Source organism: Amphiura filiformis, chromosome 6 (genome assembly GCF_039555335.1).
Source record: "Amphiura filiformis chromosome 6, Afil_fr2py, whole genome shotgun sequence".
Classification (NCBI taxonomy): Eukaryota; Metazoa; Echinodermata; class Ophiuroidea; order Amphilepidida; family Amphiuridae; genus Amphiura; species Amphiura filiformis.
Window position 1 is genome coordinate 12,607,437 of NC_092633.1, and position 26,615 is coordinate 12,634,051.

Consider the following 26,615-nt stretch of genomic DNA (forward strand, 5'->3'; position numbering starts at 1 on the left):
ATCTAGGCTAGATTGCTGCAACTCACTGCTCTTCGGATTACCAGAACGGGAAATCGCGAAAATTCAGCGGGTGCAGAATACGGCCGCGCGTCTTGTTGTTCGATTACCTCGTCGTGAGCATATCACACCTGTACTTGAAAAGTTGCACTGGCTACCAATTCAACAGCGGATAGCGTTCAAGATATTGCTTCTCTGCTACAAAGCTCTTCACGGATTAGCCCCTGAGTTTATTACTGACCTTGTCCACCAATACGTACCCACCAGAACGCTAAGATCTGCTTCTGAATGTCTTTTGGTAACAACGAATCCATCTACAAAATCGTATGGTGCTAGGTCCTTCTCATTCGCTGCTGCTAATCTATGGAACCAGATTCCAAAAGCAATCCGTCAATCACCATCTGTCGACGTTTTCAAGTCCAAGCTCAAGACGCATCTTTTTACCATGTATTTTCATCAGGATCAGTAATGCTGTATTTTTGTGTATCCATTCGCTTTGTGCAATTATTTAAACCCAGCCCACTTTACCATCTTTTGGGAGCAAGATGCTGTTGCCTTTATCTTGCTGAAGAGTGCACGTGCTAGTAACCTCTCCTCTCCTGGGTTTTCTCTCGCCTTATGTGCCGGTCACATTCGCTTAATCCTCATGCTTTATATTATTGTTTATTGGTTACTCTATAATGTGCAATTAACACCCAGCCCAACTTACCATTCAATGGGAGCAAGATGCTGTTGCCTTTTATCTTGCTGAGAGTGCACGTGCTAGTAACCTCTCCTCTCCTGGGTTATTTCTCGCCTCATGTGCCGGTCACATTTCGCTTAACTTTCATACTTTGTATTATTGTTTATAATGTGCAATTAATAACACCCAGCCCAACTTACCATTCAATGGGAGCAAGATGCTGTTGATCTTCGCTGAGAGTGCAAGTGCTGGTAACCTCTCCTCTCCTGGGTTATCACGTTTTTTCATGTGCCGGTCACATCACCAATTGTGTTTTGTATGATATCTTATTTTGTATTTTACTTTGTACATTTCATAATACTTGCTACTTGTATTGATTTTAAGAACATTTGCCTAAACTTAATTGCTTTCTATATTATCATGTTATAGTAATATTATTGTATTTTGTGTATAATTATCATGTTGTATTATGTGTAAGTTTAAGTTATATTTGGTAGTTTATAAGGTTTTGCATTTTCTCTGTAAAGCGCCTTGAGGCATTTCTGCATAGGGCGCTATATTAAATCTTTGTTTATTATTATTATTATTATTATTATTATTTGAGTATGTGCTTGTAAAAAGTGCCCAAAATGAGGATATTTCTATGATATCATTGACTAGGACTTCCAATGTTTCTTGATAGCAGTTGTAATGAGCAAAGTGCAGATTGATGTCCTAAAACTTAAATTATAATTACGTTTATGTGTGTGAAGTCCTTCCACACAAATTATCAGGAATTTGTGGGTTTTTTTCTGGGGAAAAAAGAAAGTTGGATGCATTGAAGTTAAATCAATCAGGGTCTTAGCATCATGATGCAGAGTTTCAGTGTGTGCCCTGATAGTGAGTGTTTGAGGTAGCTGGTATTGTGCAGTTAGGCCTAAAAAAGAATAGTTTGTATTGCCCTTGTTAAAGCTCCAAGTCAGGGTCAGTCGGTCGATAATTTTTACAAATTATTTTGGCACATACAGTATTAAAAAACACAAACTTACTATAAAATATGATGGATTGGTAAACAATGATATATAACTGTTTGTTTGGCTTGTTTTTTAGTATATCTTAATTGTGCGGTATGAATTACAAACAGGCAAAATACATCTTAATCTTATACCAAATATGAACATTCAAGTATGAAAAAAAAATTGACTTTTATTTCAGATTTTAGGGTCAGTTGGAAAGAGCAATACAGAACTCTGTTATTTTGGCCTTTATATTTAGTAGAAAACAATGGCATACACGCTTGTAATCTGTATTCATAACAAAGGGAATAATAGCAAGGTGAACACTCTTGACTTCCTTGCAGGTCTGTCCTTCATATATTGTTTGTAAGCTAGCTCATATTAATGACCAATATATTCATCACTCAAGCCATTAACAATCAATCAAATGCCTCCTGGTCGTCGGTAGGTCATGAGCTAATTAGGCTAATTAATTTCATTAAACTTTTCAAGGAATTGATTGTAGAAACATGATAAGTCAGAGTTGTTATTGTTGTTGTTTTTATAGGTTCAGAAATAGGTTGTTTTTTCATTAAACTTGTATGTTGAAATAATCAGAAACCCTCAGCTCAACATTATACTAGGCCTATAGTAGTTATTGCAAGAACTTTGTTATATTTCAGAGATGTTCCAATATTCAAATAATTATGATTTTTTTTATTTTTGTGTGCTTGTAATTGATATCTTAATCTCTTACAGTCCATTTGTTGTGGAAAAGATAAAAATTTTTTGATTTAAATTGAATTGTAAATTAATATGGGCTTGTTAATTTGCTGTATATAATTTAATAATTTAAATTTCTAACTTAATTTGTGTATTTTTGTAATGACTCAGTGGTTGCCTCCCTGGTTGGGGTTGTGACTCTGGTTTGGCAGCGACATATAGGTGGTCTGTGATTGGCAGCTAATTAGCCTGTGATTGACAGTAATATCCATTGTACAGGGCGTATATTAACATGATTCTTCACTACTTGACCATGAACTTTCTATTTCTAATTAATTTAGATATAATGGCCATGTTAATTGATTGATAATAAATAAAGCCTGCTGGATTTTGAAAGATTTTGATATGTTTCAAAATACTCGGAAAGTAGGATTTGATTGTATCAGTTCCGTAAACTCCTTATTCGGCATGATTATTGCTATCCTTCCTGGTATTCATGGTCATGGACCGTATTAGCGGAAATTCACTTACGAAATAGTGTTCTTTAATAAAGAAATAAACCTCCCTCTGGGAAGGTGTTGGCGATCTGATACCACGCATTACAATGTTTTTGTTTTGGTGCATTCTTTTGATGTCAACACCTTCCAAATTAGGGCTATTTCAATTTTGACTCAATTATTGTATGTGGGTTGGCATACTTGGTACTAAAGTATCAGGCCTGGTTGCTTTAGGAAGGATATCAAAACAAGAGTGAATAGCACAAACAAAACCCACAGTGAAGCGTTGGTATGTGTAGCATAATGTCCGTCATTGGCAATGGAATGTATGGTGGATGTCGGAGCTTTTCAGGTTAGAAACATTGTGATATTATGAACTTGTATTCTGTATACTGCAGTTTACCACTTACATTTATATTTTCCCTTCAAATATACTTGGCTCTACTTAAACAGTTTCTATTTTGATACTTATTTGGTCAAGTGTGAAGCCTCCGGAATCTTGGCAATTAAATTATTTTGTTTGTTTGTTTTGTTTTTATTGTTAGTAAATTAGCTTTCTCATCTCTAACTGCTCAAGTTCTTACTTAATACTTTGTTATTGGATGTGTACTATGTACCCAGCAAACAAAACGTTTTCAACATAATTCGCAAAAGGTTGGAATAGGTTGCCAGAAAACATTTAATTTAAATGTAGGGTTATATATAAAGGGAAAGGGTATAAAACATGTTCATAAAATTCAAAAACTTTTGTTTCAACTTACTACAAAATATTCTAAGATAATGTTGTTTAAGTGTTGACGAAATATTTGGCAAAAAATGTATGTAAAAAATATTTTACAATAATATTCTGGCAACATTTTAAAAATGCTGCAGTATGTTTGCATATAAGATGTTTAAAAACTTTTATATAACCTTTATATAACCCGACATTTAATGTTAGTAAGGGGGCGGTCACCCACCTTTGCACAGTATTTTTGTTGGGCCTGACAGCACATCAGACACACCAAATTGCATTCTGAATACGAGGAATGTCCTTCTGATATCAAATAATTTTAATATCAGAAGGATATTCCTCGTATTCAAAATGCAATTTGGTGTGTCTGATGTGATCTGAGGTCCCACAAAAAGTACTGTGCAAACGTTGCTATCCAAGCCCTTAAAATATTTTTACCAAACCTAAAATCTAACCCATTTAAAACATTTTGTATTTGCTGGATATGGACATTTTTTCTGCTGCAGTTTACATTGTAGGCCTATTACATTCTATACATTTAGTATGCTTGTAGCATAAAATGAACTCTACCACTTTGCACACTGTGGTAGAGAATTCTCATTTATCACTCCTGCACCTAAATCTGTGGGGTGATCAAGTGGGGGTTCCTGCCTGAACTGTGCGAAGAGTATTGGGAGAGGCTATAATATGATAGGAATCTAGCATTGAATGAAATACTTTACAATAACACTCTATAGAATGCCTATAGGGCAGCTTGTGATGTACTAGTATCGTAAATAAAAGCCAGAAGTATATAGCTGCCTTATGTCTCTTTGATTAGTTTCCAGTGCAAGTAGAAAATCAAACTGCTTTTTGCCCAAGTGGAAGGAAGAAAGAAGATGAAGGGAAAAGTTGTTTTCCCCGCCCAGGATTTGACCCCTTGACCCCTCGGGTGCCAACCAGCTGAATGGGTATAACAAACAACGCTTTATGTATATGTAGTTTGGCAGCATTACAAAATCGGATCACATGGCATACATGGTCTTGCAGTCGCTTCGTGCTTTATGATTTTGTGTGGTGTAGTAGCGTCAGGGTTAATGATAAACTCTTGTGTTCCGATAATTATATTTTCATGTTCTCAGAGCTGACTCTAATAGTCTCACAGGTATCATAATGAAGTTATCACCTTAATGCTAGCTACTGAGAGAGATCGGTCACTGATACCATGGAAGTACAAGCCGATAACAAGGAGTATTTAGTCATCAAGTAAATCACAAAAGGCAGCTTTAATGCAAGTGACCCTCAATCTTGCAGCAGCCATTCACCTAGGCCTATATGTAGCTTAGGAAGGTTTGACCACATGACTGAACTGAGCAACTCAACCAATGCTTCTTTCTATGGAACTCTATGGTCTTTATAAATCGCTGAACTAAATAAATAGGTAATCAGGGTGACAAACAAGGCCTTCTTATACACTTAAATCTGTTTCAAGGACTTGCACTTATTTGTGGATTGAGGTCCTCAATACAATAATTAGCCGTTCTTAAGGCTACTCTATTTTGCTATACTTTTTCTGTGCTGCTGGACAACACATGCAGCCATCAATAACAACTCAGTCTCCATTCAGATCTAGGAGGAGTCACATCATTCATGGAGTATCAGCTGTGTGCAGATGTTTGAAGAGTGTTCCGTTCCTGATCTTGTTTGCATTTATGTTATCTTTATCTTTGAGTCCAGAATCTTTGGCCTTATCTTTTAGTGAACTGGAATTATTCAACGTGGAAAGAAGCAAACTATCTTTCTGCAAGTGTAAAAGTTTGCTTTGTAAAAGTTACTATTTGGATCTTCCATAGCAGCTCATAGCAACCGGGGGACTAGTATGCACTAAAATTTTAAAGGGAAGGAATTTCATCATCACAGTAACAGTAAAACCCCTTTTCAAGTGTGGTTTTTGTGGAGAAACTGCACTTTTTTATCAAGTTAACAGTATTACATTTCAGCTGTCCACATGTCTGGCCATGGTTGATGTCTTTATATGCTTCATTTACCCCTACCAAACTGCTGGCACTGCTGCCAACCCGCCTAGCTGCATGCTTTCCAGGTGTTGATTTCCAATGCTTAGTTACGCTTTAGGATATTTGTTATTGTGAATTACCAAGTATCACTTTCCATGCCAGGAGTTCCTAAATACATTGGTATTGGTAACAGTTCTCTGATCCAATGTTGTGCATTGTTGGTTGAAATTGCTATTTTCGCACGGACTAGCTGCTCACACATGTGGGACACATTCAAGCTGTGATGATAATTTAACATTTGTTTGCATTTTGATGTGAAGATAAAGAGCTGCAATAGTTTAATATAACAACAAGATACTGAAGCCATACCAAGGAATGCATCAAAGCGACATCACATGAAAGCTATCATGTGCACATTTGAGCTATATTTGCCGTTACTAGCCTGTTACTGGCATAGCTGTACATCTAAATTCATGTATTAATAATTCAGTGCATCAACTTGAGCTACCAAGCCGTTGAATTTGACGCAAGATTTTGTGAACTGGGAGAGATTAAAGATTTATGTGTTGGGATGATCAGAGCACAAATGAGTTGCAGTTAACATCAAATCTGACATCATTTTATCTGACATCATTTTGATATTACACAACTAACATTAGATGTGGACATTTTACATGCTCTTTAGACTAAGTTACATTAGTAAGTATTCATTCTATGACATAGTGCATCCTCTATAAGACCTCTAGTTGAAAAACTTTTTGCAAAACGTCTGCAAATTACACATGTCATCTTGAGTCTTGTAAGGAACGCCTGTACATACAGCAGGAACGCCAATGCATATTCTGTCAATCTCTCTTGATCAATATACGTCTATACAGCGATTGTCGCTACCGACTACTTCAATCAGAGGAAGAGGAGATAGCTGCAAGCTTCCGAGTCGGTGACACCTGAAAGTTAACACTTGCAGCCATAACCACATCCTAACACCCATTGATTAATGTGGTGAAAGATATTTTGTGGTGAGTCTTTATTTTGTGATTGGACAAACTGTGAAATATAGCATAGTGAAAGTGTGTTAGCGGGTGCTTTGGGCAAATTTACTGTGCGGTACTCAAGTGTGAAAATAGAGGACTTGTAAAAAATATTGGCTTATTATCAAATTGGTTTGCCTCGATTGCAAGCATTGCCGATAAGACATCGACTTAAAACCGGGAGCTTAGCATAGAGTGCTCGGAGGACTGCACAAGTAAGAATCGGGGATATACGTATTTACACCAGTTTTCGACTTTTATTATACCGATATACAAGACACCAATTTTCTACATGTACATACTCATCTTCATGGAATAAAAAATTGACATGAATTGAACAGCTCATTGCTCATCCAGCAGTGACATGCACATCAAACCATAATAAAGCTTTTGCTGATATTTTGACAATATTTAGCTTGAGGATTGCAGGATTGTGGATATTTATATCCGGATATTTTCATAAGGATTATACCACTTCTCTAGTACATACTGACTGTCTGGGTATGGAATGTCATCATAGTAGTGCAGTGATGATGGCAAAGAAGAATGGTGGTGTAGAAGAGGAAAATGCAGGGAGGAATGATGGAGGAGGAGGAATTGCTGGTTGGCAAGATGACACTGATGTCAATTGGCAGTATCGAGTAGGATTATTACTTGGGGATGTTCCTGGTAAGTGCTGCTTTTTAAAGGGAAAATGGTAGACTTTTTTTTTATACATGTTACACAATAGCACTTTATTTGAGATGTCAAATCCCAGGCGAAAGAATTTGTACTCCTTCGTGTCCTTAGAGCAAAATTAACCCATGAAAGTCTCACAATATTTATTCAGCCTCCCACTTGTGCATTAGGTCTGTCGTTCAATCCTTTGTGGGGCACTTGCTCCTCATGATGCATTTTGAATTGGGCACACATGGTATACAAACCATGGGAGTGCTACATCCTTGGGAGGGGATGTTTAAACAGTGAATGTTTAATATGTGAGCAAAGTACCAGTTTTGCATAAATTTGTCTTGAAGTTCTTGGAGAAAAAAAGACAAGATCTGTTGAAATGTGAATGGGCAAGTTAAAAATAGATAAGCATGAGTCTGGCTTAAGCTTTGCATAGTAATTCCATTGGCATTATACATATTTGTGTTTGTTTACTTTTATTAATGTGTAAAACCAATAACTAATATTTGGCCAGTTATACATTATGTAAAATATAACATTCTTAACATAGCATAGTTCATAGTGCATATGACATGTATAAATATTATATAGAGCAACTGAATTCAATTGTAGCATTTATTGCAGTGTACAAGAGGAGCTAGAGTAATGGGTAGATGATTACTGCAATAATTGAATTGATTAAATATTCATTACACTTGATTTATCTGTACATTTGTATAATGTCAAATACAGGCTGTATCAAAATGATTGATACCCATTGATTTTGTTGTTTATTTAAAAGCCTGCTGCTTGTAAATGCAACATAGGATCCTCTTGGAATGACCAGAATATATAGTTTTTAACCTCTTATCACAAAATCTAACAAAAATTGGTGAATATTATGTAACATTTTGATGAGGCAGTCTTGTCCATAATTTCTGAAAATTGATGGGTACCAATCATTTTGATACAGCCTGTATACACATTGATCATTCATATTTAATTTGATAATAGAGAGTGAAAGAATAAATTGGAGGAAATTAGTATCCTATTTCAATAATTTTGATTTGAAGTTTTGATAGCTAAATGAGAGCGATAGATTGTCCAGTATGAAATTAATAATTTAATCGTTTATGCATGCTGTGTCATGCCAGTATTAGCAATGATAATGGTCATAGACTTGAGCTTTCATAAATAAATGGAGTAGATTAACATCTAGTGACCCAAATAAAAAGATGACCAGATGTCCGCTGTAGCTAGTCTATAAGGAAATGATATTGAATATCATCCAAGTCTGCGATTTGAAAACTGTGCTAATTGCTTTAAAGGGACATTCAGGAATTTGTGGAAGACCTATACTTTTTCAAGTTTTGGTATGTGGCTAATTTACCACACACTTTATAGAAATAAAATTATCACGGTCAGAGAATAATTAGACACAATAGGGTTCATTTACCACAAACTTTTAATTTCCTTGCCCCAATTTTTTGTGGAAAATATCTTTAGTGGTCGACAGATTTAATCATAAATGCTAAGCAATGAGTAATGAGGCAAAATGTGGTATTTTTTCATGAAAAATCTATGGTTTAATAATGACGATAACGGCTCCTTTTAAGTCTGGGTCATACTGCACAGATTATTCCAAATCCAATTTTTAAATCCATACTGTATTCAAATGGGACACTTTCATCAGAGTGGCAGAGATTAAGTGATAGTAATTGTTTAGTATAAAAATCAATAAATTCATCATCCGTCTAATAAGGAGGAGCAAAGCAATAATAATTAGATATCTGTAATATCAATTTGTACATCTGTCAGATGCCACTCTTAATAAGGCATGATAAAGTGGTTGTGCCTTCCAAATGCTTGATTCACCTGATTTGGTCCATTTATTGGATGAAAGCATTAACAGATTATAAATCAAATTAATGCCAGCAGACCAAATTTTTCAAAACATTTTCCGGTCACTCAACACTTGAGATGTAATATATAAGAGGAGAAAGATTGAAAATGAGGATGATTCGTAGACTGTATGTGTGTGTGTGGGGGGGGGGGGGGCACAGGTTGTCCAAACATGGTTATGTACCACTGTGTCTGGTGCATTTATGTGTTTGTACCACCTTTTTTATTTCAATTTTACCATTATCAGTTTCAGAGAACTGATAATTTTACCATTATCAGTTTAACAGAGAACATTAATAAGTGTACAGAGAAATGTATGCTCTCCTACTAAGAGATCCACCCTTACAGGTGCTAAAATTGTATTTTTTTAATCAGCGATTGCAATGCCTGTGCAAGAACGTTGAGTAAAATCGTACTGTTGGGTAAAATATTCTAGATTAACAAGTCAGCTTTATATTTTCTGTTTGTAAAAGGTCAAAGTATTTTGCTAGACTGACTTCTTCTGTCATGTGGAAGTTTTCTCATGTAATGAGACTAAACCTATCATGTCAGTTGAGCAGGCCATAATAATGACTGTACTGCCTAGCTGCTTACTTCAGCTACAGATACAATTTGATTTGATAATAATATTATAGGCCTCTTTAAGCCAAGTATTTTATTTGAGGCTTTTTGGCTTTCTGGCTTCCTAGGTGTTAGTTTCATTTTCTAATCCGGTGATTCTATTTTGGTACATAATGGGTGGATCAGAGACAAATGGTTTGGATTGGAAGATATAGAGATCCTCAACTTTCATTTCATGGTTCATCTTTCAGCTTTGAACAGTATGGTGTCAGTACAAAGAAGATATCTTAACCTTCCCAGAATCCTTTGCAGCATGATGCATCACCTCATTACATCAAATGACAATCCTATTACTTCGTACAGGTTCCCTTTGTTTTCTTGTTGAGAATAGACCATCTAAATATGGGTCGATAGGCAAGTAATAAACATCTATTTTGCAAGATCTAGGTGTGCTCTATTCATTGAGGTACTTTTTGAAAATTGAAGTGGAAAATGCATTGTGGGACGTGTAAGATATTTTCTCTGGGTTCAGTATCTAAAAGCAGATACAGTATTGTATGAAAAGCTCATCAAAACAAAAATGTTTTCATATTCGTCCAAATTTTGATGAGAAGAGGTTTGATTGAAAAGCAAAACCATGTATAACAATACCCCAATGGTGGTCATAACTTTTTACTATGTTTTTAAAATCTAACAGAACATATATCACGCATTCAATTTGTACTTGGGGTAATGAGCAAAATATGAGCTTTCATCTGATATGAAAATCTTTGTGTTTATGAGAAAAATGGGGAGATGAAGTAGTAAATATTGTACTGTGAGAATGTAAATTTTGCAAAATTCAACACAAGTCCATGAATATGGTAAATGGAAATCTTAGCTTATAGTCTCAGGTGAATTTGCAAATGGCAGAGCTGTTTTGTTATATGGCCTTTTTCCTAAATGGGTGTTAGCATCTTGTAGTTGTATAGAGTGTGCCCATTGACGTAACATGCATTTTTTAGTCATAAAGGCCCATTTCTATCTAATGAACGTGTGAACATCCACATCAGCAACTTGGGAGAATAAATCTGGGCTACCCCATCCCAGTTCTTTCACACAGGGGGTGTAGATTTCAGTTGGAACCACTTTCATGTAACCCCATTTGAAATTCACACTCCCTGTGTGGAAGAAAAAGTCATGTCTTCCATATGGGGTGTATGGATTTTAACTGGAATAGACCAATTTGTCTCTTGGCTTTAAGGTGACTAGTGTAGTAGTCTTATCACTGATAGCATCCCTTATTCATATATTTACTTGAGTAATCCCAGCTCTACATTTGTCATTTTGTATCTATATATATTAACTGTGTAAAATATCAGTAGATTGGAAACACCTCCCTCAATTGCTTGGGTTCCTAAATGACCAATTCTCTCTGAGGTTGCCATGCTGTGCTTTCAGATCACACTCATAATCCAGTGGACTGTCTAGTAAACTCAGACTTGAACGCTGTCTCTGATTGTAACAAATTCAGGCTCCAACGGACTCTAGCCCTACTATAGGGCCTTTTGGTAATCCTAAAAAGAAACTGTGTTTTATTCAGAGAACTGCTAAACCCAGTGCCCCCCCACCACCATGGGAGCGGGTTTTAGCAATTCTCAAGAGTAGATCTATAGCTTCCAATTCCATAGCTTTCGGCAAAATGTGTTTTTAGGCCAGATGAAGAGATAGCCAAATGAATTTGAAATGACAGAAGAATTTTATGTTAGACCTTAAAAGTTCCTTTGGGAGTACATTTTTGATTCTTGGTCAAAACGGTCAAATACAAAGAAAATAGCTATTGGTGTATTGTGAAAACTGTATGTCCAATTTGCTTCAAACAAAAGACATTTTGATCAGTGTATTTTGCCCCACTCCGTTTATTAATCTGTGCTTGGAGCATTTCCTAGTTTTCAGGATATGCCTCATGACACACCTTAAATTTAAGGTTATTAACTCAGAGCAACTCATCATATTGTTCTTCCAAATACATTGGAGCTATCTATTTATATTTCGCTGTTCTTTCTAATGACAAGGTGGTCGTCCATAATGACACATCTGTGGTGGGAACAAGTGGCCAGTACATCATGTGGAAACCAACAAGCTATTGACTATGTTGTTCAGCTTATTTTATACTACATCATTGAGCGATAGCGATTGGTTTTTAGCCAGTGAGGTTGAGCGTGTTTTGTTTCATTTGGAAAAGCGCGCTACCTAATTGGTCAAATTTTAATACCAATCGCTCAGCGATGTAGTATAAATTCAGCTTTACTGAGACAATTCACACATCATACTCATGAATGCATGATTAGAGAAAACAAAAAGATACAAATTTTTTAACACCTGCAATTTATGCTGTAGGCCTATACAATGAACTATCTCTACCTGTTTAATTTTTGCTTCAAAAGCCGTAGTGACATTTTATCTTTTAAAAATGTTGCAGGAGCTAGTTTTGTATGTGAAACAAACCTTTAAAAGTATAGCAGGACGATAAATCAATTTTGTCATGTTCACGAATGTGCTAGTATTGTAAATGTCAAAAAATGGAAGAGCAAAATGCTCTTTTATTGCTAACAATAATAGAGAAAATTTGTTGTCGGTGAACAGAATAAAACAATCTTACATGCGTGTTTAAATTCAGTGTGAAGTGAATGTGAGGTCACTCGTTAATAACTAGAAAAATTTAACCAGAGCTTGAACCTTACAAGGTGTTCGTTGCTAGTTTTCATTCACAGTGGTTGTTTTGATGTCACAACCAGACAGATATAGTTATGAGACGTGCAGAGCCGACCACAGCTAGGATATGTAACTCTTCAAACAAATTTATCATATTCGGCAGGGAGTCTGGAGACACATACTTGTGTATAGGTGAAACTCGAGAGTGCAATTTCAACCCAGAGTATCCGCAAATTGTTGTAATGAATGTGGAATTGAAGCAGTAGCTTTCATCACATCAAATATTGGAGATAACTGGATGTATTAAATGCTTTGTTGTTTTATGAAATACCGGGTCTTGATGGTGATAATGTCCTCCCAATGCAGTTGAGGATGGCTTGCTTTGGTAAAGAGTCGTAACAAGTTGTGAATATTGGTGGTTTGGATGGAAGTTGGACTTATGTTTTTCCTGTTTGTGGTAAAAAATATCCATAAGCGATGGGAGAAGATGTACTTTCTAAAAAATATCAATGATGATACTACATAATACTAAATGTGATAGCAAATGGGGCAACTACTAGCATTGGACTTGAATATTTCTCATAAACATGCTACACATTTTTAAATCTCGTGAGATACATCATTTTGAGGATGAGGATTTGCAGGTGATCATGTTATCCAGATGTGTCATGTTATCGCTATGAATCTTCAGTTGTGCAACCTTCATGTTACCATGGCGAATGAGGCAGATGATAATGAGAGTATACAACCCATGGTCTGGGCATCATCTGTTTGGAGTAATTATCTTTATTCTCTTTTAATGTTGTGTTTTCTTTTAGGGTGCTCCATTTTTGATAATGTACATATGTATCTGGATTATTTCACAAAATTTTCAGTACAATAATTGAAAATAGCTAATTGATTTTCAAGTGTAATTTCATAATCATTCTTATTCATGTGTTAGGTACTTGCTCAACCCATTACTTACAGCACTGACCCAAGTCGTGGAAAGTTTCCCCAATTCCAAAAACAGTAACTTTTACCTGTGTTAATAAACATTTTCAAAGAACTATTGCTTCAGGCCTGTAGTCCATAGAAATATTGATGCCTTTCAAGCCAGAAACTACCACACCTTTCAATCTTCAAAATGCTTAGTAATAGTACTCTAAGCTGTAACTGGACGGTAGAAGCTTACAAGTAATACAGCTGTTTAAATGCAATTTAAATATTGTTTTAACCTGGGGTTTTAACTGTACTTTTATGTTTCAAGCAAATGAATCTCACTATGCACATTTGTATTTACTACTAGTAGTACTAAATATCAACCAGAGAATTTATAAATTTCAATGGAGCTTATGTTTTGATCAGTGATGTCACTTTAAATTGAAACTGAAATTGGGAATTGAAGATAATATAATGGTATTATTGTACTAAACACAAGGGTTGGTGGTTGAGTATTATAATGGTTTGTTAAACTGTGTAACAACTGGCCAACCTATTGTAACCATGGTAACATACTGGCAGTATGGTCCATTTCTGATGACAAAAACTACAATGGCTAGAAATGGACTAAAATAGGTTAGGATAAAAACCATATGACCGTTTAAAACAAGCTTTCCAATTTCGACTTCAACTTTTTATTTCCATATCGCATAAAAATACTATTTTTTACTGTAATTAAAGCATTTCAGGCTTAGTCTTTCACAGGGTATTTATGTACATCATTGCGTATTACAATCTTGCAAAAATGATAAATTCAACAATAATTGAGGGCGTCATTGTGAGCAAATGACACATTATTGGTCGATTGTGCAGTTTTAGGCTGAGTTCACATAGAAGTATACGGTATTCGCTATATGAAATACGCTCATTCGATCAGGCTGAGTTCATATAGGAGTATACTATGTGAACTCAGCCTGATCGAATGAGCGATTTTGTATAGCGGCAAGTAGTCTAGGCATGATAGGTCAGTTTACCCATTTTCTTCGTCTAATCAAATGCTTGTAAGTTTACTTCTTGAGGTCACATTGCATTCAATGAGGTGTCATAATGTGCAGAATTAGATAGTGCATCTATTTAAAAAAAAATGAATTTACCCACATATGGTTTAGTTTTAAAATTAGGACGGTATACGCTGCACTAAAATCGAACATGCACGATTCCCACTTATTCCCACTATACTACTATACGCAGGTATACGGTTTTTCGAATAGTGCCCTCTTATGTGACCCGGTACTATGAAATTGTCTTGCTTTCGATTTAAGCTATCTGCGTGCACCTGCAAAACGTGCACAGTATACCCGAATAGTATACTTCTATGTGAACGCAGCCTTAATAGCTGTTATACGATTTTCATGAAGTCAATCAGTAAACAGATGGAATGTTATATAGGCCTAAGCTATACAAGCTACCAAATTAATCTGAATCTGAAAGAGTAAAATAGCTTATGTTGTATTTAGAAACTATGGAGTTGCTTGACTGATTATGAGCTCTTAATATTGTTATCAACACCATTCCAAAGTTGAATACCCTATTGACAAGTGAAAATCTTATAATTGATTTTTTTTCAGGTGTTCAAAGCATGAATCTCAGAATGAGCTGTCAAGGTTTAGATTATCTAGAGATGTTATTTATTACTTTATTTAATTTCTGTATTTTTACAGGCCTAATATATGGTTCCAACCGTGGGAGTCGCAACATCTCTCTGAGCACGTCACAGCCAGCGTTCACATTCTCTGCACTGGAGAAAGCTGTAGCTAATCAAGAAAGAGGAGGAATGGCCGGCGAGAACGGCAGCCATGATGGTCCTGATAGCCTTTGAAGCGCCCCCAAGAGAAACAACAGTTGTGAAGGAGAGTGACTCCAATGCAATGGATGAGAACTCAGAGTGGGCCCAGGTAAATATGAAATATGTTTGCCCAGGTAATCAGGCAGAACCTGCTTTGTTCATAGGTCTATTCCAGTTGAAATCCATACACCCCCTGTGGAAGACATGACATTTAATCCCATACAGGGGGTGTAGATTTCAAATGGAGTCACCTATTCAGTTATCACAAAAGATATGAAGACAATTAGAGCAGATACTTGGCCCAGGTATTTTTTCTGTCTCCATAAAAAATAATCTTTTACATAAGAAGTATGCCAGTTAACCTGTAGCAAACCAGTTGGTCATATCTTCCTTTGAAAGGCCAAACTGATACTTTCATCTTTAATGGGATGGAAAATAATAATATGGTAAACAAGGTTACTTCTCTAATTATTTTTATTGATCTATTGTGTGGTTTTATTTGCTGTGGTATTTCCCAGGTACAAATTTGGATTATATTGCATAAGCTAATTATTTGTCAAAGAAAAGATGTAGGAGCACATTATTATTATTTTATAGGGTTATTTTTAAGGGAACAGTGTACTGAAATTATGCTGAGCTTATAATGCTATTTAACCAAAGATGTTTTGTAAGGAAAAATGTCATCTTTACTTCATTATAGTATATTTTTAATGGAACAATACTTTCCTTTTGTACTGCAGAATGGTACTGGTACGCCCTGAATAGAAGAGGCTAAGCTTATTAAAGCTTGTTTTTTTATCTTGTTTGTGATTTACCTTGTTTGCCAGAGATGAGGAAACAGGATGTTTTTCACAAAGATGACAAAATTCCTTCCCATCCACATCGTGAGTGACCATCTCCACTGGCCACAGTCAACAGTGCAGTTTATCCGCACCCACTGTGTCATAATCTCACCAAAATCCTGATATTTTTACCTTCTCCTTAGCTACAATTATGTGATTTTGTTAAGCTTATTATTCCAATTGAGAGATGCTGTTTTACATTTGGGCCCTCAAAACTATGTTGTTAGAAATCCAGCTAACCTGAATTTCTACTTTTAAAAATCATGCTTCACATCCCACTAAAATAAAATAAAATCTTCAATCTTCATTGAACGGCTCTTTTCAGAGCCACCAAAACTTAAAAAATCAGCAGATAGGCGAGATCTGCTAGTTTCTGTTGACAAGGGGCAGTCTTCAGCAAACGGCTCTTTTCAGAGTCATCAGTAGACAAGGGCGGTCTACATGTCTCATTCTTAGGTACTTTGTCCTGAAGAAGTCAGAGCTACTCCTGACGCAAAGCTTGACAGTTCTAAACTTGTCCGACGGCGAACCCGCTAAAAACCTACTAATTGTTATGAATTCCCGTCGTAAAAGCCTATCCCACAATTTTATAAAATAAAAGCTTGAACCCCCCCACAATATTAATACAAAAGTGGTGGAACTTATAAAACATCAGAACCATATTATAGGGGCCATAAGATTGGTTGATGGGGAAGAGACAGCCTCTTTCAAGCCAAAAATTTGATACGGCAACATTTTGATAATGATCCTCATATAAGTGATGCAATGCTGCAGTTATTTATCACACATTGTAAAATCTGAAACAAGAAATTTGCAAATAGTGTTAAGGTGTATATTTTGTTGTTCCATTTATATTCACACATTTAAAACAAATAAATTTAGTGTAAATTTTAAAGTCTAACCATTATTTTCTAGTTCAGTTTTATTCATTAGGACTAATTACAATTAAGTAAAATTGTCTCATATTGTTAAAATACAAATGTACAGGTTATATACAATAGTTTATTTTTATGTAATTTAAAAATTGTACTTTACAATAATCAAACGGATGTTGTAAATGTTTGTCATTGCAGATTGAAACTATAATGGCTTCATTTGGTGCTGGACTAGTACGAGAGTCGGTCTATATTCAAGATTTCCAGAAAGAATTTGAAAGAATGTTCGACGGTAAGTATTACTCAGGTAATCCATGTGATTTGTACATTGTGTGGTTAACATAACTACTATATGTATTATGTTGGGTTCAGTTGTCAAGATATAAATTTATATGGAAAAACCCACTACAACAACATTTGACAAAAATGTTGTCAAAATGTTATTGTAAAATATTTTTTGTCACACATTATTGCAAAATATTTTCTCAACACTTAAATAACATTTGCCATGTTTCTACGGAGCAAACGTTTACGGGTGAATTCAGGTTTAATTTGGGATGCTGCAAGGAATATGTGGTAACGGTCCCAATAGAAACAGATCAAATGAAGGTGAATGCGGGGTGATGCAAAACAGTGCAGGTGAAGATTTGGTGGGTGACATAAGAAGATAGCAATACAATACAGCCCGGACATTCAAAATCTGATCTTAACGGTCACAAAAAATATATTCTTGAGTCGTGAATCCTTACCCTGCATTTATGAGCACAGTAGAAACAACTCAATGATGGTGAGAGGATCCAAAAAATTTTTGTGGGGGAGGTGTATTTGCGGTAACGCAAGGTGCTCAGTATAAACACGCCCATTATTTTAGAATGTTATGCAGCAAGTTTTCTAAAATGTTTTTGAATGTTATCGAATAGTTTCATATCTATGCTTTCCATATGTCCTTCTGTAATGCAACATTTGAGCGTTTTCTGTCAAACTTTTTGTGTTTGATTGGATTGATTTGCAAGTGTGATGTAATTACCATCGACGTGGCACTAATAAGCAAATCAACAGCATTGTTCCCAATGTTGCTTTTACTTGACAGTCAGTTATGTGTCATTTTTGACATGTTCTGCTCAATACTTGACAAATAAAAGAATTTTGACAATGAAGTTTTAACTCTCTACATGTCAAACATACATCATTGAATAGCTGTGAATGTCTTTAGTGTTCAGGTGCGCATGTTAAATAGCTTTGTTCCTCGTTTGATTGTTCTCATGTTTTGATTTGTTTTTGATTTTTTCAAATCTCAATTTCACATTCCCTGTATTCATCCTGAGTGGATCAGATCATGAAATATTTGATCTTCACCAACGTGACATTTTTTCATAGTCTAGGCATGAAATTCAGCATTTTTATAGATTTCAGCATTTTTGGTTCACTTTTATGGCCATTTATGGTTTTTTATTGTTTTATGTCATTATCAGTTTCATGTGTGCATAGTCTCTATTCACAAATTTCCTGGTTATAACTTGGTTACAGATTTTTATAACCAGGTTACAACATTTTATAACCTGGTCATATACCGATGAATTACTTACTACTCCGAAATAGAGCACTTAATATGACTGTAAGTGTATGTAGGTGGTCATTGTAAGCTTTCACTTTGTTTAATGATTGCTACAGGGCACCTGTGATTGTAATCGAATCAAGTCACTGATAACAAGAAATAAAATATATGAAATAGTTGCTGTGAGTAGCATATAGCTCAATCCAAATCTTTTGGTATATAATTACACTGAAGTGTGAGGTACATTTTAATACTAAAACAAGATTCAGGACAAGATCTAGCCCACTGATTCCATGTAGCCTATGGATAAATATCTGATCAGGCTTGCCCAAACATTGATATTGCACCTGCATTAGCCTTCAAATAATTTCTTTTCATTTTCCATGCATATTTTATATACTGATGCTGAATCTTTAATTAATGCAAGTAATACTAATAGCGCCATGATAAATAATGCTTTTCTATTATTAATCCCTAATATTTGACACGATCTGGTCTATAAATGCCAAAGGCGGCAAATTTGAAATTGAGATAAAGGCAAAAATATGGAGTAAAAAACAATAAAAATAAATAATAAAGTAGACATCACAAAAGTCATAACTTTATAAAACCAAGAAAGGTAATGATTATAGCAACTCAGGTTTCAAAAGTGCCTCCTTTGGCCTCCATGGACCTGATTGTGTCACATATACAATGTGTACCAATCTATTTGTATGTGAAAATGAGGCTGTTGAAACTGACGATATGTTCAAGTTATGATGTACATGTACATTTTGAAGTAATTTAAATGTTAGTGAAATTGATGCCATGTCACCATCAGCATCTTATTCCTTTTCCGTTATACACATTGGTAAATAGATGTGTACACTGAAAAGTGAATACATTTAAGAAAGAGCCGTAAACCATCAAATTTCAGACAAGTGGCAACCATTAGAGTTAAGAGTACTTTTGCTGTGTCTGGACATAGATGTGCCCAGTGAAGCAATCAGATGTAATATACTAAGTTTGTCTAGCAGACCATAGTGCATGAAATTGTCTTCTGTATTGTAACTAAATGAAATGCCACATTGAAGATCATTGGCATTATCCTCATGTGCAGGTGTGGGTTAGTGGGTGTAGGGTGACAGGTGTGTAGGGGTGTATGGGGGTGTGTATGTAGGGGTGTGGTGTGCAGGGGTGCATGGGGATGTGTGCATTCTTGTTAGTTGAAATAGGTAAGGGTGGAGGTGTGTTAGAAGTTAAATGACATATGTATAAAGTGTGTTATTTCAGTAATTTTCGTATGCCATAGTTTTGTTTTCTGCATTAATATTAACACATATTTTCTTATATCCTTTACACAGGTCCAATTAAGCCACTGAGTATAGGAGGCTGGTTAGAAAGTCTTGGTATTGGCCAATATGAGAATACACTTATTGCTAATGGCTTTGATAACTTGGATTTTATGGTAAGCTGAAAAGTAGGGATCTTTTTGATAAACCTACCATACATAATACTAACCCTTATCATTATCTACCCTAACCTAAGCCACAACCACAATCAAAAATTTGAACCTAAACTTAAACCAAAACCCTGAAATAAGTAACAATATAACCCAATTCAAAAACAATAACCCTAACCCAACTTGAATCATAACCCTAAGTCAAACTTCTCTAGCATACTTAGTGCCAATGTTAGGGGGGGGGGGGGCTTTAATGATGATTATGAATATTTAGTTTGAATCCCATAAATGTGACACGATCAGGGGAAATGAGTCGGATTTTGAGATATTGGCAAAGAAAGTGTTAAAATTCTTTTGTTTTATATTGTTTTCAGCGATTGATAAATTGACATAACTTCACAAAGAAAAGTCATATCAACATGGGGTTTAAAGTTTCTGAAAGCTCTAAATGTCCTCTTTAGAAACTTGTGTAAAACTTATTTTCGACCAGGGCCGACATGTGACTCATTCCCTTTGATCATGTCACAAATTATAGATTTGAAGTCAAGTTAGATTAACTTTTCAATACGCTCTATACCAGACATGATTGTAACCCAGTCTATAACGTTACACTGAACCTATCCACAACACAAACACTAAACCAAACATTAACCCTAAGACAGAAGTTGAAAGAAATACTTTATAACACAACTCTATTTATTTTTACTTCCTATTGCAAGTCTGTAGCATCAAAGCCTCAGCCTTATACTATTGTATCATAAATAGACATGAAGATAAATTATATAGCATAACGGAACCTATAAAAATATTCCAGCATAAAATTCAATAAATGTCAGACACAAAACACTGTGATGTGAACAGTTCTGAAGATGTTGGTTGTTGCCTACTTAAAATAAAACACTGTATCTTTAAGATTATCGCATGTTCAGAATGGTATTGGTACATTAAACATTGGCTGTCATTTTGTGTGTAACTTAATATTGAGTTACTTAGGCTTGACATACTTAACATGCTGATTTGTTTATATGTTAAGCTGATAAAACGTGGTTATTGCATTCATGCTTAATGTGCTTATGCTGAACATCACTCTTGATGTACCGAGTTTTATTAGTATAATACTCATTACATCTTCTTGACTTTATAACAGGTTATTTTCGTTGAGTTAATTGTTCATGATTTTAACTGTTCTGAACAGATTTGTGGTTTCTTTTATTCACAGTTTGAAACAACTACATATTGAAAGCTATGGGTTCAAAATATTTTGGTGGAGTTTAAATTTGCAGTTCCACGTTTACCCGCGGAAACCCCCACAAAATTTCTCATTAGACAGTATAATGCATTTTTGTGGGGGATTTGGCCTAAATTGTCAAAAAGTGGCTGAAAGAACAAAAAATTGTTAATTTTCCTAAATAGTGGGGGACACAACCCTCATGTCCCCCAGCATTCATGCCCATTATGTAGCTTCCTTACTTTGAAGATTTGAAATATCAAATATCTGTTTAACCACTGAAATAATACATGGAATAATTGATATATTATATTGTGTTGTTAATTAATAGGAAAAACAATTAACTATTATATTTTAAGAACCATCAAACCGAATTTGTTCATTTAACATACTTTGTATGTTCTTCTGATACAGATGTGTCACACAGTGATAATGACTGGTCACTGTCTAGTGTGTATTCAAATCATACCCAAAGTCAAAATACCAGATAAAAGTAATAGTGCATATATCTTAAAGTATTTTTATTACAATTTCTTATGTTTATTATACAGGGTGGCTCAATATTAGAGGAGCAAGACTTAACCGACATGGGTATCCATGATCCATTACATAGGAAGATCATCTTAGATGCAACAAAGACTCTACCTAAAATTAAACCTATGGGTAAGTCTGCAAAGAGGTCTATTTATCTACAAGCGAACATGTATAGTTCAGACTCCGCTATGAATGCGGTGCCTGTGAAAGGCATTTTAGTGTACCCCCAGATAAGTCTGCCATGCACCTGGCAAACTTGGTTTAAAGTGTATGCTTGTTTGCATTCTGTGTGCAATGCATTGTGGGTGATATGCCTGCTCGGCTGCTATGGTTGTTGGACTTATTATTGGCAAAAAATATTTGTTTTTTTTTACTGAGCACGTCAATAAAGTTCCAACTTATGCTCGCAGAAATTCACATTCATGTATGCCAGTCACGCATTACACAGCACACGACTAGCATAAGTGCTACGCCCAGCTGCGTTCATGCCATTCTGTATCAAATCATTCTTCGGCAATTATAAGCCGAATAAACTTTATGTAGCACTGCATGCACAAACCCTTGTGAAAGGCTCAAGCTGAATTCCAATGGTTGCTCAATTTCAGGCCTTTACTGATGAATAGAGGCCATCAGCCTTTTCCGCGGGATCCGCCATCTTGTGGGTACTGCCTTCAGTCAAGCGTTAATGCGGTGATCTTAGCAACAAGGCACTCCGTACCCACAAGATGGCGGCGTTGACGTCACAATGACTACATCCATACTGAAGGTACACTATTTTTCTCCCATGGGTGGCACTGCAGTATGGTTGATTACCAAAGTATTGGATATTTTGAGTCCAGACTCTCTAGCCTAACATCTTTGATACAGTTCCTGTTCCAAGAGAAACTTTTAACTGTGATTGAACTTAACAAAAAGTCATAATTTGTATTCAGGAAAGTTTGCAACACCTGCTCATTCTTAATGGTTGATGAACATGAATTCATTAAAAAGTCATGGTATAATGATGCCTTTTGATTACTTAATTACTTTTTTTACTTATGAATAACGATGACCAAAGCCATCGAAATAACAAGTTCTGATCCCGGGGTTCTGATAAAGTCGGAACCACTTCTGATGAAACGTTACACTTTTACGAGTTATCCATGACACATACGGACATGCATAAAGTACATGCACATTGAAGCACACACATTCATGTGGGAAAAGTGTGGGTGAGGTTCCAAGCACACTGAACTCATGTAAGATAGAGAGATAGTACATAATGGATACATAAACCATTATTACTACCATAAAGATTTGCCTAATGGGAGATCCTTTGCCTTGAGTAAATTTCACATACAAATAGAGTTCCTTCCTCTGAAAACCCGAACAAGAATTACAGTCTGTGCCCTTATTTGCTGGTGGTATTTTTAGGGCAATTTTAGTTTGTGCTTAAAATTCCAGTTATGTCAAGGAAGCTCATATACGCCAAGAACTTAACAGTAGTTCATGTATGATGAATGCAAATATGATATAAACCAATCTGAAAATGATTTTCTAACTCCCTGCTTGAAAGAACTAAGAGGAGGTATCATACTGGTAGCATTATAAAGTTCTTTTTTTTTAACATGGATCATCAGTAGGTTGATAGGAGTATAAATGTGTGTTTGTGTGTGTGCATCTGCTTACTATTCAGTGTATTTTCCTGTTTGTTTTCTCTAGGTTCAGAGATGGATTCATCGGCTGTGCCATCAACTGTATCCGAATGGTTAAGAAGTCTGTTGCTAAGTGATTACATCCCAAACTTTGTTGAGAATAGAATCACTGGCATGGATAGAGCTAGGGAATTATGGGAAGTAGAATTAGAAAATGTAAGTAAACAGCAATAGATCACCACAATATGATTATTGCATAACCAACTTTTCAGCCAAATTTGCAAGGCGATTCCTGTATGCATCTGCTTGAACTCATATCCATATGAGAATTTTGCAATAATTTAATATGCATATAATTGAATACCTGAGTGGAAGAAGGGCCCAACTCCATTTTCCAAAAATGAGTGTATCATATTTTAAACGACCTGTACCATTGCCATTGCAACATATAGCATTTCACATGTACGTTATAATGTATGTTCATGTACCGTTACTAATGGTCCCCTCATGATGAAAAAATCTGTCGATTAAAACTTAATAGCTAGTGTTATGGAGGGTATCTTATGTAAACCAGCAGAAACTTTTCTAAATATTAGGTTTTTTGTTTATATCTCAAAAAAAGTCTTGATGGAGGTGTGCCCTTCTTCCACTCAGGTATTTTATTGTTTTTTAATATCCCTAAAGATGATTTAAGCCAGTGGCATATTAGGCTGGGAGGCGGGGCAGAAATCAACCAAAGAGCAAAATGTGTGTTCTTTTTGGTCCGTTTAACACCAAAATTTGATTGTGGGCCAACATAGTGTAAATTTACACACATTTGCAGTGATTCATGTGCAATCATGCAATAACATTTTTTTTGGAGCTGGAAGGCAGAAAAAGCTCATATTTACTTCCACTCTAAAAGTTGCCTGGTACATATACACTACTTATTTAACCTGGCCAAAATAGTGCACAGTGTGATATATTTTACTGTTTTCACTCTTTGACAACTGACCCTTATAAGCCCTTGATATATAACCAAATAGGCTGCCATTAGCAGCCATTTTGGTTGATTTTGAAATCATTACATTGTAAATCTATCAAAATCACTCTTTCTAATATGCTGATGGGCTGGTACAATTTTAAGAAAACATTGAGGGAACGTGAGACGTGTGGGACATGAGAGCACATCAGACCTATCGAATTGCATTCTGAATACGAAGAATGTCTTTCTGATATGAAATAATTTTCATTTTATGAAATTCACGATATAATACAAATTTTATGACAAATTATTAAAATTTGATATTTTTCACATTTTGGAGATATAACAGTCCTCAAGTAAATTTTATAAATTTAATGATATAGTCTTAAAGTGTATGTAGCTGGGAGGAAAATCCGACGATCAATTGAAAATTTTGACCTTTCATATTGAAGATATGGATTTTTTTTTTTTTTTTTCCAAAAGACCTAATATTTTTTTTTTGTGTTTTGGGAAAAAAAATCCATATCTTCAATACGAAAGGTCAAACTTTTCAATTGATCGTCGGCTTTTCATTCCACCTACATACAGTTTTGGTAGAAAACATCAGATTTATAAAGTTTACTTCAAGTACTGTTAAATATCAAAAATATCAATTTTTAATGATTTGCCATAAAATGTGTATTACATTGCGAATTTCAAAAAATCAAAATTATTTGATATCAGAAGGCCATTCTTCATATTCAGAATGCAATTCGATATGTCTGATGTGCTCTAATGTCCCACAATAAATACTGTCCAAACGTTCATACCCCTTCTCTTAATGCAATCAACTTTCTCTCCTTTAGAGGTGACATTTTATGGTCGAGATTTAAAGATGATTTCAGTGATTTTTTTAGAAAACTGGATTTGTGGATGTTATAAAACATGAAAATTAAAATTTATTTACTTACGAGAACTTAAGTACAATTTTTTCACTATGAATAACACTGATAGGCAATAGCAACTGTTGATTGTAATTCAACAACTTATTATTTTTTACAGGTATTAGAAGTACACATGTTAGGCCATAGAAAGAGAATACTAGCATCTCTTGGTGATAGAAGACACAGTTGGCATGGCAACAATAGATCGAGTGTTTCTAGTATAAATCAGGATTCAGATAACAGTAGTCAGCAACAAGATACCAAACCCAAACAGGACTTGGTGAGTAAACTTTCAGGTGTTCTCGTGACAAACAATTGATTTGGTGTTTATAGTCTACATTTAGTGTATTTAATTTCTGTTTTCTATATTGGTAATTTAGACAGTTGCTAAATTAGGAAATGACACTATCATGTATGTCTATGTTATGAAACCAAATCATTTACTTGAAACATCTTTCCAGTTACATGAAAGTAACAAATCAAATAAATGGACATTTGATATTTTATACAAAATAACTCCATTGAATGTAGAATTGAGTCCATTGAATGTTGAAAGATCACCTCTTTCCAGTGATCATGCAACCGAGTATGTAAGGGCAATTGACTAGTTTAGAATGTATCAGAAAGGGTTGATCATGGTTTCATGATATCAAGTTTAATGATTCAAAAGGCTAAAATAACACTTATGTTACATCCGGGCACCAACACTGATTTATTTTCAAAATTTGTTAAAATCCATCTGTTTCCTGAATCGTATTATATATCACCCTGTATTTGTAAGTGATCAGCTAATTAGGTGTTTGAAATCTTAACATGTGGATTTTTGTGATGATTATCAAGATAGGGTTTGACTCATCACGTTGAAGAAAATTTATGTAAAAATACAAATATTTATAAAGATAATATTATTGGTGCTATGAAACATTAACATGTACCAACAATTTTTTATGTTACTTGTAATCAACAGAAATTAAACTTATCATCAGCACCACGACAGAATCATTTACCCAGTACCGCATCAGAACAATCATCATCCTTAGACATAGACTTATTCAAAGACTATTCAAAAGAAGTGGCTTCACCTACAGCTAGACTTAGACAAAATCCATCTTCTGCAATTTCTACAAGTGATAGAGTATCAACAAGACCATTAAGTGAACCAGTAGTGAGTGGGGGTCAAAGGGAGAGGAGTACTCAGGATGTAGGATTAGTGATGCGTGAAGAGGTATCAACGCAGCCGGAGGAGGAGGAGGAAGGCCCTAGTTACCAATGGATGCATCAACCAGAAGTACTCATCAAGGGATGTTGCAATTATACAGCTTTTGTAAGTCTACACATGTAAATTCTTGCTAGCAGTGGTAGATTGAAACCAGAACTGAATCAGATTGTATTTTACTTATCTAGAATTCATCCAAC

The 26,615-nt window shown here is 35.2% G+C and overlaps 1 protein-coding gene across 1 annotated transcript in view; it reads left to right on the forward strand.

Moving 5' to 3' along the window:
* Nucleotides 1–26,615, forward strand: part of LOC140154988 (ankyrin repeat and SAM domain-containing protein 1A-like) — a 114,585-nt gene that overhangs the window by 78,284 nt on the left and 9,686 nt on the right. Inside the window, exons 14-21 of the mRNA XM_072177655.1 lie at nt 15,079–15,219; nt 15,260–15,312; nt 17,119–17,212; nt 19,819–19,922; nt 21,696–21,807; nt 23,380–23,528; nt 25,318–25,479; nt 26,167–26,523. Of these exons, the coding sequence (XP_072033756.1) occupies nt 15,079–15,219; nt 15,260–15,312; nt 17,119–17,212; nt 19,819–19,922; nt 21,696–21,807; nt 23,380–23,528; nt 25,318–25,479; nt 26,167–26,523 (1,172 nt within the window). The remainder of the gene's footprint in view (nt 1–15,078; nt 15,220–15,259; nt 15,313–17,118; nt 17,213–19,818; nt 19,923–21,695; nt 21,808–23,379; nt 23,529–25,317; nt 25,480–26,166; nt 26,524–26,615) is intronic.